General features: G+C 31.3%; 1 protein-coding gene across 1 annotated transcript; it reads left to right on the forward strand.

The window, feature by feature from the left end:
* The first annotated feature begins 3,526 nt into the window (after positions 1-3,526).
* LOC107805932 (uncharacterized) lies at positions 3,527-6,961 on the forward strand. The gene is made up of 3 exons (XM_016630038.2): positions 3,527-4,076; positions 5,368-6,284; positions 6,384-6,961. The coding sequence occupies exons 1-3, from the start codon at positions 3,614-3,616 to the stop codon at positions 6,510-6,512; spliced, it is 1,509 nt and encodes a 502-aa protein (XP_016485524.1). The 5' UTR covers positions 3,527-3,613; the 3' UTR covers positions 6,513-6,961.
* Positions 6,962-16,995: the final 10,034 nt, after the last annotated feature.

A 16,995-nucleotide genomic window follows, 5' to 3' on the forward strand; every position in this document is an offset into this window, starting at 1 on the left:
AGACTATCTTAAGACAAAATTAGCAGTTAGAAAACGCGCGCACAATTTAAATGTGTAACGACCTTTTGAAACAAATTTGGAGTAAAGTAGATATTTTCCCTTTTTAGATTATGTACTTTATTCCTTGATATTGGAGTTTTAGTTTAATAATTGCAATTTCATTTTGCATAATTCAAAGTTAAGTTCAATTCTATCAAAAATCACATTTTTAAAACAATCTTGATAATCTGGGATATTATTATACACAAAAATGCTACTTGTATTTATACCAAAAACCTTCTTGAACGATATGATAATATGAGGCAAGTGATTTCATTAGGTTATGATATTAAATACGAAGTTCTTTTTATAAATAATTGAGGTAAAAAAATTCTCTTAAAAATAACCCCACTTCAAAAAAAAATTAAAAATGTATTTCATGTCAACATTCTGATTTTGGAAAAATGACACTTTGTTATTCTGACAAAAAAAATAAATGGTAATTGTATGTTGATTTATTTGAGGAAAACTAAAAAGATACTACATAGCATTGTGATTATGAATAATTATTAAGATATCTTTCTTGGCTTCAATGATTTGAAGGCCAAAACATTTGTTAAATGTTTTAAACCTTTTCTACTTTGCTCAATTCTCAACCTTAATTAATTCATCAATTCCCAACCAACAGATTAATGGTCAAACAAGTTATTTGCTGACAGTGACTTTTTATTATTTTTGTGAATTATTTCTAATTAACAATTAAAAGGTAGAATACTTCACAAAATTGATTAGCATCCGTAATTTTCATTTTTTAAAAGGGAGTAGATTAATAAAATAAAATAAAATAAAATGGCATTTTGATGTGGCATTGATGTGGCGATAATGTGATTAGCAAGATTGATTCTATATTTTGCGGAGTTATATATATTAAACTCACTTAAGACAAAATTAGCAGTTAGAAAATACGCGTAAAATTTTGATGTGTAACTAACTTTTTGAAATAAATTTGGAGGGGTAAAGTGTATGTTATCCCTTTTAGATTATGTACTTTATTCCTCGAGGTTAGAGTTTTAGTTTAATAATTGTAGTTTCATTTTTCATTTATCGTTTGTAAAACAATCTTGATAATCTAGGACATTATTACACAAAAAATGCTACTATATTTATACCAAAAACTAGGGGTGTTCATGGTTCGGTTTGGATCGTTTTTTTCCTAAAAAGAAACCAAATCAAGTAAGTCGTTTTTTCAAATATTAGAACCAAACCAACTCAATTAAGTCGGTTTTTCTCGATTCGGTTTATGTCAATTTTTTGGTTTTTCGGTTATTTGTCGGGTTTTTTCTTAAATATAAGACATATACTACCAAACACACATTTCGACGACTACATTTTCAACGTAACACTATCAAATTAATTGCCCTTTGAGAAATCTATTATTTACCAAGATATATTGATGATAATTGTATCAAATAGTGATGAATAATTTAAGGACTCAATTAAAAATATATTATTTTTAACATGAAATAGATTCTTACACTTAACAAAAGAAAACTACCAATTAAACTAGAATGTAAAGGTAAAGAACTGTACTAAAAGTGCAAACGATTAATATTTACTGTAAAAATTTTAAAACTTTGTGTAAAAGTATACATATATATGTGTGTAATAATAAATTTAAAATAGCTACTCCTATATTCGGTTTGGTTCGGTTTTTTTAATTAAAACCAAAACCAAACCAAATTTGATCGGTTTTTAAATTTCAAAACCAAAACCAAACCAAACAAAAAAGTATCGGTTTTTTTAGTCTGTTTGGTTTGGTTTTCGAATTTTTATGAACACCCCTACCAAAAACCTTTTTCAACCAATCTCTGAAATCTCCAATAAACCTTCATATATGGTAATACGAGGCAAGTGATTTCATTAGGTTACGATTTTAAATAGGAAGTTTTTTTTTTTTGTAATAAATAGACGAGGTAGAAAATCTTCTTTAAAAATATCCCCACTTCAAGAAAATACAATTAAAAATATTTAAATATGTATTTTGTCAAGCATACTTATATTTCATGTCAACAGACTTTTGAAAAATGGCACTTTGCTTTTCTAACACAAAAAAAAAAAAAATTAAAAAAAAATGGTAAATCGTATGTTAATTTATTTGGGGAAAACTAAAAAGCTACATTTTTCTCCTTTATGGTCTACTTATTTCTAAGAGAAAATTTCACAAGTATTGTGACTATGAATAATTATCAAAATATATTTCTTAATTTGAAGGCCAAAACATTAGTTAAATGTTTTAAACCTTTTCTACTTTCCATATTTCTCAACATTAGTTAATTCATCATTTCTCAACCAAGATATTAATAGTCAAACAAGTTATTTGTTGATAGTGACTTTTTAATTACTATTTTTATGGATTATTTTTCTAATTAACAACTAAAAGGTAGAATACTTCACAAAATAGATTAACATCCGTAATTTTCACAAGGAATATCCGAGGCAAGAATGAAGTGGAACCCACATATAAATTAGTGTTCAAAAGGCAAATTTATTAATATTGATTCATCAAGAGAGAAATTAGTGGATAATTGTTCTTTATCTTGTAAAAATTTACGCCGACTCAATATTTATATCAAATTAATAAATAAAAAATACTTATACACACATTTGTTTATTCTCACTTTAATTAATAAATTGCTAAAATATTAAATTGTTTGATTTGATGTATAATTATATAAACATTGGGTACGAGTAAATATTTACACCTCGTTAATCCTTTGGAGGTTGAACATATTCATTACACTTCTAAACTTGGTACTATTAATTTAATGCACACCTAAACTATTCAAGGGTTGTTTGGTTGGAAAGTAAGTCATTTCATAATTAATTATCTCAAGATTGCTATCCTATCCGTCTATAGGGATAAAAATAATACTACAATTTCGGGAGTTATATCGTGATTTTATCTCAACTAAATGCGAGATTAACTCATTTAAATTTAATTTCGGGATTAATTATTCATTATCTCTCGTACCAAACGGGCATAGTTCTAATTACCCTAGACTTGGCTATCTATTTACCATGAATTTTAATTATTTTTATAATGAAATCTCAGTGTAAACACACACACACTTTTGAGTGTGATTTATTTAACAAAAAAAAAAACTGTCCATTATTTTCCATCATTTCTCATCTTCTTTGCTCACGAGCAAAAAGCCATACACAAATAATTTAATGCACACCTAAGGGGTCATTTGGTTAGAAAATAAATTATTTCGGAATTAATTATTTTGAGATTGTTATTTCACCCTCCTATAAGGATAAAAATAACATTACAATTCTGAGATTACTAATCCCGGAATTAGTTATATATAATTTTATCACAACTAAATGTGAGATAAACTAATTTTAAATTTAATTTTGAAATTAATTATACGTTATACTTCGTACCAAACGACCATAATTGTAATTACCCTAGACTTGGCTATCTATTTACCATGAATTTTAATTATTTTTATAATGAAGTTTCAGTGTAAACACACAACACTTTTGAGTGTGATATTATATTTAACAAAAAACACCAACTGTCCATTATTTTCCATCATTTCTCATCTTCTTTGCTCACAAGCAAAAAGCCATGGCTACACAAATCAAGAAACCATTACCTGCTTGTGCAAAAATAATAGAAGAAATTACAAAAATTTACAAATCACTACCAACAAGACCATCAATAGTAGAAGTTGAAGCAGCAAATTCTGTACTAAAATCAGTAGAAACTGAAGAAGAAATTAAACTTGAAGAAATATCCAAGAAAGTAGAACCACAAGATGTTCCAATAGAATTATACTCTGTATTACAACAAGTGAGAAAATCCATAGTTTTGTTTCAAAGTCAAGAACAAAAGAAAGAGTCAATTCAGTTAATTGAACTTGAAAAAACTTATCAGAATTTTGACGAACTTATTCAGAAGGCTTCTGAGTTGGTTTCTGTTGAGGACTCAATTGGTGAAATTGAAGAAAAAGTTGTGTTCAGTGATGAAAAGAGTGATAGTTTGAAGGGTTTTGTTGCAATTTCTGAAAATACTGGTGTTTCCTCTTCAGGTTTGGATATTTTTCCTTTTATTGTTTGTCCAAGATTTTAACTTTTTGATTTCTTGTTATTTGTACTTTTTTCTGCTGCTATATGTTTGAATTTAGAGCTAAAACTAGTATGAATTGACAGAACTATGAATCTAACATCTTGTCAAACATATAGTTGCTCTCTTCTTCTTCTTTTACTTTTTTCTTTCCCTTTTCTTTTATTATAGCGGTATCATTCCGACTAGTTTGTATGCACCTCAACCTTTATGATTACACCGCATACCTGTTACATCCTACTAGCACAAGTACCGGATAACTATATGTCTTTGTCCACCGAGGCGGAAGTAGATAGGAGAAATCACAAACTCCCTTCGTCCCAATTTATGCGGCGGTATTTGACTCGACATGAAGTTTAAAAAGAAGGAAAGACTTTTAAAACTTGTAGCGGAAAACAAATTATAGATATTTGTGTGACTGTAAATCAGTTCATTAAGGGTAAAGTTGGAATTTTAAAGATAATTTGTTTCCAAATAAGGAAATGTGACATTCTTCTTGGGACCGATTAAAAAGTAAAGAACGTCACATAAATTAGGATGGATGGAGTAACATCTTTTTGTCTATGTCGGGATTCAAACCCTGGTTTATAGTTAATTCCCCTTTTCAATTGATGGTGGTAGCTTGCTATGTACCTCGACTAATCTACCGGACTGCCGGATACAGCTCGTGAGCATAGGTGTGGTTAAATCTACGTGCCAAAGTTGGAGCAGATAGGCTCATATTGAGTGTTGTAGCCGGTGATTCTAGACTTAATCTTCTGTGTCTGCCCTCCAATAATAGCTAAACAAAAACAAATAAAAGAGCAGGTTACTTTTATGACTAACAACAATAACTACGCTTCAATCCCAAGCAAGTTGAAGTCAGTTATATGACTAGACAACTAATATGAAGTCCAAATCTTCAATCTTTAGCAATTTCTGATGTTTAGTTATGGATTTATAACTATTAGAGAGTAAGCATGTGGAAGTTTTCAATTCCTATCTTGAGTACATGAAGCTTACATAAGTTGCATTATTATATGGCAAGCCTTTTGAACTTTTGCGATAGGTTTGTGATTAGGGGCGGAGCTAGAGACCAAAGTATGGTTCGGTCGAACGCAGTAGCTTTGATCTAAACACTGTATAATTTGTCTTAAGAATCCATTTAATATATATACAACTTTTTGATTTAGAACCCCTTAACTTAGAACTGAACTCATACCGCCTCTATTTGTAATTCATACTATGCCCTAATTGTTGTATGATTTTGCCTACAGGGATCAAGCACGCAGAGAAGTACAGTTATTTGAAAGTGGCCGCACTAATTGAAAACGCTGCGAAAACTGGAGCAAAGGTTATTGATCTTCACAACAAGTTAATGGACAAGATTGAATGGCTTCCTATGTCATTAGGAAAGTTAGTGAAAGTCACTGAACTAAACTTTTCTGATAACCAAATTATGGCTCTTCCCACTACAATTAGTAACCTTAAATCCTTAACGAAACTTGATCTTCACTCCAACCAAATTATAAACCTTCCTGATTCATTTTGTGAGCTGCTCAATTTAACTGATCTCGACCTCCACGCCAATAGGTTGAAATCGCTCCCATCTTCTTTCGGGAACTTAATCAATCTGATCAATCTTGATTTGGGTTCAAACCGGTTCACTCATTTACCGGATCTTGTTGGGAACTTAACCTCATTGAAGAGACTAAACGTGGAAACGAATGAGCTCGAAGAACTTCCTTACACGATTGGATTCTGCTCTTCACTTGTAGAGTTGAGATTGGATTTTAATAAGCTTAAAGCTCTTCCCGAGACTGTAGGAATGCTCGAACACTTGGAGATTCTTACGCTGCATATCAACAGAATTAAAGGGTTACCAACGACAATGGGCAATCTCTCTCGCCTGAGGGAACTTGATGTTAGCTTCAATGAAGTTGCAATCGTACCTGAAACGTTTTGTTTTGCTACCAAATTGGAAAAGCTTAATCTTGCTAACAATTTCGCGGACTTGAGAACATTGCCAAGATCAATCGGGAACCTTGAGAATCTTGAAGAGATCGATATCAGTAACAGTCAAATACGAATGCTCCCTGATTCCTTCAGATTATTGTCAAAGTTGAAAACTTTTCGAGCTGACGAGACTCCACTAGAAGTACCACCAAGGCAAATAATAAAGCTAGGAGCTCAGGTTTATCTTAAGCTTAATTTATATTGCTGTCAATGAATTTTGGACTTTAGATCAGTAGATTTTAACTAGTTTATTTTTCTTCTTTTTTCTTGCCATCAGGCTGTTGTAGAGTACATGGCTGATTTTGTTGCCAAGAATGAATTTCAATCTCAGCGGCCAAAGAAAAGGAGAGGTTTATTCGTTGGAGTTGCCCTTTGTTTTGGCAGTGAGAGGAAGAGGCGGATTTAGGGCAGGTTCGTTCGGTTCAACTGAACTCATTTTGTTCAGACCAAACACGGGTACATGTCTAAGATCATAATCATTCTGAACCTACTTACTCTTGATCTTGGATTCGCCTTAGTAAGAGGTGTCGGATACCTTCAAGATTATCAAAGCAATCAGTTTTCACGACTTTTTATGTATATATGTGAGTAAAAAGTTTGTCTTCTTGAGCCGAGGGTCTATCGAAAACAGCATTTCTGTCCCATTGGGGTAGGTGTAAGGTCTACGTACACACTACACTCCCCAAACCTCACTTGTGGGATTTTACTGGGTTGTTGTTGTTGTATGTGAATTAAAAGTTTGTTCTAAGATTATGAGGCTATATCTATGTTACTTCATATTTATTGCAAAAATGTAAATACTGTTTTTCAGTATCTGTTGTTATATAATTGTTGGTTTGTGAACCATTGTTATGCTACCTAAAATTCTATGTTATATTGTAGTTTTTCATTCAAATACTTATCTCACGATATAGAAGGGGAGCATTGGCGTAACTGGCAAATTTGCTGTCATGTGACCAGGAGGTCATGGGTTCAAACCGTGGAAATATCCTCTTGCAAAAATGCAGGGTAAGGCTGCGTACAACAGACACTTGTGGTCCAACTCTTCCTCAGACCCTCCGCATAGTGGGAGCTTAGTACATCGGGCTGTCTTCTTTTTTTTTTTTTTTTTTAACTTATCTCACAATATAATTATCTGAAGTAATATGGATTATTGAAACACTTTAACAGAGTTGGAAAATCAAATCTTGTTTGGTCCATGTATTCCAAATACAAAACCAAATTGGATGCAATGTGGTTGAACAGCTGCCTGAGACTTGACTTGACTATCTATTATGCAAGTGAGAGAAGTTTTATTTTGTGTCTCATACAACTGATACTAGTTGTATGAGGTTCTTTTTTGTCTCACAAATTTGTGGACTCTAATCTTACATTTCTGGGTCCACAAAACTATGAGATAAAAAGGAGCCTTATACAACTAGTGTCAGTTGTATGAGACACAAAATAAAATTTTTCATATAAAAAGAAGTGTTATTTTGTGTCTCATACGACTAACACTAGTTGTATGAGGCTCATTTTTGTCTCACAAATTTGTGGATCCCAATCTTACACTTCTGGGTTCACAGAAATCTGGGTTCACATAACTATGAGATAAAAAGTAGTTTTATACAACTAGTGTCAGTTGTATGAGACACAAAATAAAATTTTCCATATAAAAAGAAGTGTTATTTTGTGTCTCATACAACTGACACTAGTTGTATGTGGCTCCTTTTTGTCTCATAAATTTGTGGATTTCAATCTTACACTTCTGGGTCCACAGAAATCTGGGTCCACGAAACTATACGTATTAATTTAATCACATATTGGAAATTTGTTAGGCACAACTTTTAATAACGTGGGGTCCATTAAGATTCTAATCACATATAGTATTAATTTGTACTTTATTGTGTAATTGATATCCACGTGGCTAAAGCTAACTATTGGGTGTAATTTTATTAACTTTAGAGACTGTTTGATTTAGTTTAAGTTAAGTATTGTAACTTAACTTGAAATTTTATGTTGAGATCTTACATAAAAATTTTAAATACCTTTTCTCGGTTTGGACATTTTTATGTGATTAGCTTTTTAAATGGTCATTATTTTAATTACATGAAATTTAAATTATTGCATAGAGAGTAATCCACAACTTATGAAATAAAATTATAACCTTGTTATAGATGCCAACTACACTACGAAATGGTAGTTTACTACAATGCTCAAGAATATTTCTGTTGCTTCAGTACCTTGTAAGTGATAATTAAATTTAAAACTTAATATACAAAATCAAGTTTAAAAGAAAAGTAAAATTATAACTGAATTAATTTTTTTGGCTCAATGTTCTAAAAGGCAATGCACTTAAAACAATGAAAAGTTATGAAAATCAACAAGTTAAATCCAAAATTTTAATATACTACATAAATTACTGTATGAACTTAAAAGGCAAGTGATAACATTATTATTTATATAAATAATAGGGTCTGAAGTAATACCTGCATGATTTTTTAAATAAATAAACACTAACTTGCAGCTTAACATTCAGATAAGTTTTACTTGTCACAAATTTATATCAAAATTACTTCTTCACAATATAACTAGAAAAGAGCAACGCCTAGGGGAAAAAGACGCTTGTATAAGAATGAAAGAATAAAAAAAAAATACTCAAAAGCTATTTAAAATAATGACAATTTGCAAGTTTCAGCTTCTTCTTTTTTGGCGCATATTTAAGGAATAATAAAAGAAAGAGTGAAAATATTAAAACTATCTACCAAAAATTATGTACCTTAGTTTGACCAATATTCTATTGACCTCTCCATATTTAAGATAATCAAAATTAATAAAGTCAATTAACTTTGTCATTTTGTCGAATACTATCAGCATCAATTATGTGCATAATCGAAATTTTTTCTAATTTTTTTTTTTGATTAATGTAATTTCTCAAACTAAAATATATGCGTTCCAACAACAAATTATATTTTCAAATCTCACGCTTTCATTTTGTGCATACACCACTAGTTTTGTTCAAAATTAATATTTCTCTATTTGGTAGTTAAGTTAAACAGACCAAGACTTCAATATCAAAATTATTTAATTATACACCCAAAAATGGTTCCTAAATTTTTTTATAGCAGTATCATAAAATGTAAAACACAGTAAATAATTGCCAAAGAAAATTTACGATAGCATTAGAAAATGTAGACCATAATCTATAGTTCCCAAAGAAAATTTATAATAGTATCGCCGCAAGATGTAGATCACAACACATACTTATGATAATAGCAATGACAGATGTAGACCCAAAATTTATAGTATATTGAACAATAGCTCAAATTTATAAATAGAGATTTTTATACAAATAGCCGGCCATATTTATTATTTATACATGGATTATAAATTAATTATATATAATTATACATATATAATATATAAATTATGTATATATTATACATTCACCGATTATTTTTAGTTTAAGCAATTAGATGGATGACTATTTATGTGACCTCAATTTTTTTGTAAAAATTTTCTGCATTAACCACAGTGTTATTGGCCCGTACTGAGCACAGGCTATCTCTAACTAGTAACATTGAGAAAAGTCAAAGTTAAGTATTGTTGTATCATATATAAGGGTGGAAAACGGGCGGGGTCGGTCGGATATGAGCGGGTCGAAAACGGATAATGCAAAAAATGAATAAATTATTTGATCTGATCCATATTTAATACGAATAGAAACTGAGTCAATCGGCGGATATCTGTTTTTTCTTATCCATTTTGCCATCACTAATCATATATGATGTAATAATTGAAGATTGAACATTACAACGGTTGAAATCTGACGAACCACTATATCAGTATATCCTTTAAGAATGTCCTTAGAGGCAGAGGCGGATTCAAGATTTAAATTTAACGGGTTTCTACAATGATCTCGGGTTAATATATAATAAATTTTAGGTTCACAATATAATATTTATAGATGTTTAATGAATTTCTTGTATACAAGATATAAATACTTATTTATTTATTAAGGATAATCATTATCCGCGGTAGACCATGCTTGAGGGCCGTGTATAGGGTTTGGATTTACAGTTTATACAAGAGTTTAACTTCTATGCATTGACAAAATTTAATTATTTTACGTCATAAGGTTAAGTTACCTAAAACAACATATAATTATTCATAACAAATCTAATATGGTAATCTACTGTAACAAGTCAAAATACAAAGAATCTTTATATTATCAACATATATAAGTTAAATCTTTGGTTATTCCACTCGGGGCTCATCTAGTGGATCGGTTACTGGTTCACATGAATTTAATTATTATAGTAGAGTTCATTTTAGGTCATTGTAGCATCTCACTACAAGAAAAGTGCGAATTACCTGGGAATTTTTTCCGCAGAAAATTTCTGCGAATTTTCATGCGAAAATTTAAAATTCCTAAGTTGATGAATATTTTATCTGCGAAAACTATTTTTCCAGGAAAATTCTCATATAATTTTGGCGCCACTTTGCGCCAAAATATTACCTGGGGAATTATTTGAAAAAGTTATCCGCAAATACCATTTTTATAGGTAAATCCGCAAGTAAATAAATAATAATAAATTTCTTTGTTGTTTCGTAGGAAATTCCCTAGGTAAAGCTACCTACGGATTTAGCTGCGGATAATTACTAGGAAATTTACTTGGGGATTTTCTTACTTGGGAAATTACCTGAGGATTGTTGGTCTGCGAAATTATCTGGGGATTTATTCCTTGGGGTTTTCCTGGAGATTTTATTACATGGGGAAGTACTTGTGGATTTTATAGTTGCGGATTTAGATACGATTTTTTCTTTGGGAATTTACTTGGGGATCTATCTAGGGATTTCGTTGGTGCATTTTAATTTTGCAATTTTTTTAGGGTTTTCTTACTTGAAAAATTACTTGAGGATGTTTGCTCTATAGATTCCTTTTTCAATTCAAATGGTTTATTACGTAATAACCTCACTCTAATAAGTTCTTTAAAAGAAAAGGTTTAAAGTAATAATTTTGACACAAGTATTAATAAAATCATCATATTTAATTAATTTATTTAATGATAACAATGTCATGACATTTATCAACAAAGGAATTAATATAGAAAAATTAAAATGAAAGTGTAACACTAAAAATAATTAATGTATTTTGTTCATAAAAAATTGTCAAAAATTCCTTACGAATTTACTTGGATTTTCCCTTATGAAAATTCACAAAAATTTCATTTTCTCACGATCTTTTACCAAAAGTTTCTTGGGAATTTTTAGTGTTTCTTGCGATAAAATTCGCATGTAATTTACGTGCGAATTAAAAATTCTCAGGTAAGTTATATGGGGATTTTAAAATTCGCAGGTAATAATTACCTACGAAGGTTTTTACTTCAGAAATTTTTTCGTAGGAAAATTCGCAGAAAATTGAATTACCTGCGAATTTTTTTGTAAAATCCCCAAAAATATCCTCACGTAATTTGCACTTTTCTTGTAGTGTCATAAGCTTTAAATTTTGAATCCGCCAACCCTTGTGTTTAACACTTATGTATATATCTTTAGATCAATTAAAAAATCAATGTATAGTTTACTTGGACTCATTGGAATTCTTGAGTCTTGACTAACCATATTTGTTATATTAAATCATATGGATATTTTACATAAAATCCAAACTAATTGAGGTCATGGATGAGCACAGGATCTGTTTTGATTTTATTTATTTACTATTGTTTCACGTTGGACCAATTGGAATTCTTGATCAATCCTATTTACTGTTTTTTCAGTGACTTAAGATTAACTTAATTAAGTTGGTAAACTGCTTTTGGGAATGTTCTGGACCAGGCTTTATGTGGTCTAAATTATTTATTTCGACAATATTCTAACATTTAACTGTTGTTTGGTTGGACAGATTAAAAAGTTAATCTTTTTATAAAATGCCGCGTAAAATAGTACAAGATGAGAGCGATTTCATATAGTCAATCTCAACTAATTATTCTATAGTAGGAAATTAAATATGAGGCGCTTGAGTACTGATTGAAGTTTATGTTAAATATACTAGTAGTACTTTTGATGTAGTATTCTGTGGTTTTAGAGCAACAGTTAAAAGCAGCCCACAGAATATTGTAATGTGTTTATTACAATTGAAAAGATATATATAGCGTAAAATACCGCGTAAAATACCTTTACACCTTCAAATGGGGTGTCAATGGTTCGGCTCGGTCGTTTATTTTCTAAAATTTGTATCATACTAATTTTCGGTTATTCTATTATGTATAACCAAAATTAAACTTTTCGAAACCGTCCCAATCATATTGGTTTCTCTTCGGTATCGGTACGGTTCGATTAATTTTTGGTAGTTTTTTAATGTCATGTAAAAGTCGCTAGTAAATAGAATGCAATAACATATATACTTTTATAAGACTTAGCAATCTATCTACACAATTTTACTGTTTAAAGGATGATGAATTAAGGAAAAAAATGAAAGATTAGCATAGTATAGATCCATCAACTATTCTATATCAACGTAAAAGAAACTAAAAAAAAACAAAAAAAAATATAAATCACACGAGTGAAAAGATATTAACCAAGTTAGAACTCAAGAATAAAGTCTATAGAAGATTAAATATTCAAAAAGATAAATCTAAATCATATGTAGTTTTGCTACTAATCGTAGAATACCTTGTGTTTTGCTAGTGAATAAGCTGACAATAATCTAGTTTCAATAGGAGTATCATTATAGGTTTGGAAATTAGAATTTTGAGTTTAATTACTTGTTGGCTTGTACCATATAAATATTTTCACATGTTAATTTATTTGGTACGGCTCGGTATTTTTTTCGATTTATTTTTATAAAATAAAAATCTACCCTAGTTATCGGTACAGTTATATATTTGTGAGCACGCGATTTTTGCTTCACGAAAAAACCACTCCAAAAGAAATCGAAAATTAAAACAAATTTTCTTGGTGTACAATTTTTAGAATTTGCGTGGCATTTTTGGATAATTATTTGTGTTTTTATCTGTGAATGTTTATCCTGTTTTAATTAATTAAAATACAAAAAACAAAAATATGTTGCATGCATATTTAGGATTTGATTGTGCATTTAGGAACTAATCGAACCATAATTTGGTTTTAAAAGAAGAAAATCACAAAAATATGCATTTAGTCTATTTTATGTCATTTAAAGTGTGCCATCGTGTGATTTTATTTTAATTAAATGTTTTAACTTGTGTGCTAATTGTTGTTAAGAGTTAATTAATATTTTGTAGTTTAATTTTGGTTTTACAATTTATTTTTAGAATTTTTGTTAATTATTAATTAAAAGAAGAAAATGAAAAGAGTTGAAAATATAAGGCAAATCGGATTTGGGCTAAAATTTTAGACCAAAAATCAGGCCCAAACATTCAAAAGACCCGGTCCATTTCAGCCAGTCCCTCAGAAGACTCGAACGACGTCATTTCTGAGTCTCAAATCTGGGCCGTTGATTTGTTTCAATCAAACGGTCCAGTTCAGCCCCTTCATAATTGAAACGACGCCGTTTTAGGTAATCAGATCTGAGTCGTTCATCTATCTTGATCCAACGGCCTCAAGGCCTCCTCTATACCCGACCCATTTTCACCCAAGGTCGGCCCAATTTCGTATAGAGACCAAACGGCGTCGTGCCATTAAATGAAATGATCCAGGCCATCGATTGTGCTTGATCGAACGGCCAGGATCAAACAACCCCGCCCCTATATAAACTCAACCTCCTACCCCAGCCCCCCTAACCAAACACCCCTCTCATCTTCTTGTTCATCGTCTCAACTCAGAGACTGAACCAAACACCCCTCACCGAAACCCTAGTCGCCATGACACCCCACCGCTTAAAACCCGGCGGCAACAACGCCGTTGGTCACCAAATCAACACCATAAGACCATCAGACCACCCTCGCTCCAAATATGTTAACCATCTGGCTCGAATCTTCCTGAAACTCCTCGAATCTTCATTTGAAGATTCGAGCCAAACATGAACCTACCCCAATCCACTCCAAATTCATACTAGGCAACCCCCAGACCTCCCTCATACCATAAATGACTTTGGTTCCGTTCAAATCTGCCTAGAAATGTTCGAACCCTAAGTCGAAAATCAGGAACCCTAAAAATTCCAAATCATGGAATCCGTCCAAATTAAGTGAGGATTTGGGGTCTAATCGACCTTAATCGAAGTGTTCTCAATTGAGAACACTTCGACTAAGGTCTGTTCGACCTCAAAGTGTCCGAGTTCGAGCCTGGGTCCGTATAGTTCTGATGTTCTGAGGTATTTTTCTTTTTCCCTTGTTCTGTATTCATGTTTTTTTTATCTGTGTATCTGTTTAGTTTAGTTTTGTTGATTTTTCCATTCTTTATCAATTCATATTCTCATCCTCAGTGACCTTTTTATTTGGTCGATTTTTCTGTGTGTTGATTAATTGTACCTGTTATAAACTACACATTCGATTTGATTAATGTCGTCGAATAATTAGTTTCATAAGTCCCCTGTTTTGTCCAAAGCCATGAATCACCCTGTTTGTATGTTTGATTCTGTTTGTTGTTACCAATTGTGTATGTATAATCGATTAATAAGTTGCGTCGATTAATTAGTTTCTTGTTAGTCCCTGTTTCTGTCAATACCACTGAAATTACCCGTGAATTGCCTGATTCTCTGTTTCTGATTGTTTAGTGTCAATTGTAATATGTAATCATTAATTAAGCTTCGTTGATTAGGTCGCTCGTATAGTTTGAATCATTTGGCATTCTGTTGTTTATAGTTTTTCAATTGTTAGTTGTCTGATTAATTAAGATTCTGTTTGATTATAAGCATTGTTCTGAATCACTGAAACTCTTGTATTTGATGTATTTTTCTGTCTTAAAATTACTAGCTGGAATTGGTTTATAGCTGTAGTAATTTAGGTGATCATCTGGGAATTAGTTTAGTCAATTCTTAGCTTTCCTCCTTAGATGAGTTGGTACAGCTGATGGGCAGTAATATTAAGGGGTTTCAGGGGTGATTTCGGAATGAAATAGTTAGGATAATATTTTAATGTTAGTGTTTTGTTAGTGGGATATTAGTATCTTTAAATTAATATGTAATGGGGAACAAAAGGGAATGAGGGGCTGAAAATAAGGAAAAGTTTTTCCTTAGTGGATTTTAAGTGGAAAATATCAGATTTAGTGGGAGAGAGGGGGTCGGGTAGTAAGTAGAAAAGGAGGGCAAGTCTGTATAAGAAGGCAGAGGGAGGTCTATAGACGAGGGGGGGAAACATTTTCTGAAAAATACAAAAGGAAATCAGTTCATCAGGCAGTCTTAGACAACATTTTGAAAGCTAAAACATTCAGTTTCCCTTTGAGAGTAAAAAAGGAAATGGAAGCTGAATTTTGAAGAAAGGGAAAACATTCATAGTTTAAGTTAAAAACCTGTTGGATTTTATCATCAGAATTCAGTAATTTTAAAGTTGAAATAGGCTGACTTTCAAACTAAAGTAATTGTTTGGCATTGTTGGTTTTCAAGTAGTATTTCCGGAAGTGTGCTATTGGACATCTGTTACTATTTTATTGCTATTTCTGGGGGGTTTTTTCTCCATTGGTTTTCGGGACTGCTGGTTGTCGGATTTTGTTCCGTTGGTTTTAAGTTGCCTGTTGGTTATTGTTGTTGTTGCTGTTGTCTGCTACTGATCTACTAATCCTCACCTTTTTCTTCTGTTCTATTATCAGGTACACTACTTTGAATCACCTCGATGTTTGATTATTGAAGTTGAAATAAAATGGACGGAAGATTTCTGTATTTAACTATAGAATAATTGTATTTTAGTTAGATATTAGTTATGTGTTTCCTGTTATACGAAGGGTAGAGGCATGTAGTATTAAGACTATTTTTGTAAGATCACTGATTAGCAGCTAGATAGGGCATAACGTTAGAATATGGACCTAAGATCTTTGAAATGACGTGAATATTAGTCAATACAGTATGCATGTTTAATTTGAGCAGAATTATTAGATTGTTGAACTATTGGACGTATTTCTGTAGGAATTGCATAGTTATCAGTTTCAGTTTTGCTAATTCATATATTTAAAATAATGTAGCTTCGGAATCACATCCAACTCGAATTGGTAATTAGTTAATGTGGTGAATCGATTTAGTTGGCTGGTAAAATCTAGCTCTGAACTCACGAATATTGGAATAGAAGTAACTTGAAGTTTGTGATTTTTTGAATCTTGTTAGTAACAAAGATTCGTAAGTGTTAGGCAAATATAATTGGTTAGTAATTTCGTATAATCCGTAGATTTGATATATTTGAAGTGTGATTCAATGTAGTAAGGCTAAGAACACTAATCCAATAGGTTATTTAAGTTAATGATCAAGCTTAAGCAAACTTTCGTAATCATTAGTAATTAAGGTTGGCTTAGTTTCAAGTAGTTGAAAACAATTAGTTCCAACGGTTCAATTCATCTAACAATGTGAGTTTAAATTAGTTAGAGGATAATTAGTTTATTTTGGTAATATTATTTGTAAATTCCGTATTCTATTTATAATTTCAATTTTAGTAATATTCAATTATAGAATAAGGCATGAAACAATCTCCCTTTGTCTCGATTGGAATTTTCAGTTTGCATTTGTCTTAATCCGATAAATAAGTAGGGGCCTTTTCAAGCATGTAATTAACTAGGATTTTTCTCTTTTTTAGAGACGAACTTAAATAGAAAAAATGTAGTCACTTTAGGATTATCCTTTTAAAATAAACGAGATGAGCCTCACCAAATAAAACGCACGAGCTGCGGGGCCCTCAATAATTGGTTAATAATTGTATAGACTTCGGGATCGGCCACTTAGTGAATTTCACGGCCTTTTCCCAAAAATAACAATGTGTTAGTCTCTTTAGGCGCGTATTTTAATAATGTTA

Source organism: Nicotiana tabacum, chromosome 5 (genome assembly GCF_000715075.1).
Source record: "Nicotiana tabacum cultivar K326 chromosome 5, ASM71507v2, whole genome shotgun sequence".
Taxonomy (NCBI): domain Eukaryota; kingdom Viridiplantae; phylum Streptophyta; class Magnoliopsida; order Solanales; family Solanaceae; genus Nicotiana; species Nicotiana tabacum.

What these genes read in the sequence shown, in the direction of transcription:
- LOC107805932 (XM_016630038.2), top strand. Translation starts at nt 3,614, where the DNA reads ATGGCTACACAAATCAAGAAACCATTACCTGCTTGTGCAAAAATAATA. An exon ending in TACTGGTGTTTCCTCTTCAG is followed by an intron (nt 4,077 to 5,367) that starts GTTTGGATATTT and finishes TTTTGCCTACAG; the next exon opens with GGATCAAGCACGCAGAGAAG. An exon ending in TAATAAAGCTAGGAGCTCAG is followed by an intron (nt 6,285 to 6,383) that starts GTTTATCTTAAG and finishes TCTTGCCATCAG; the next exon opens with GCTGTTGTAGAGTACATGGC.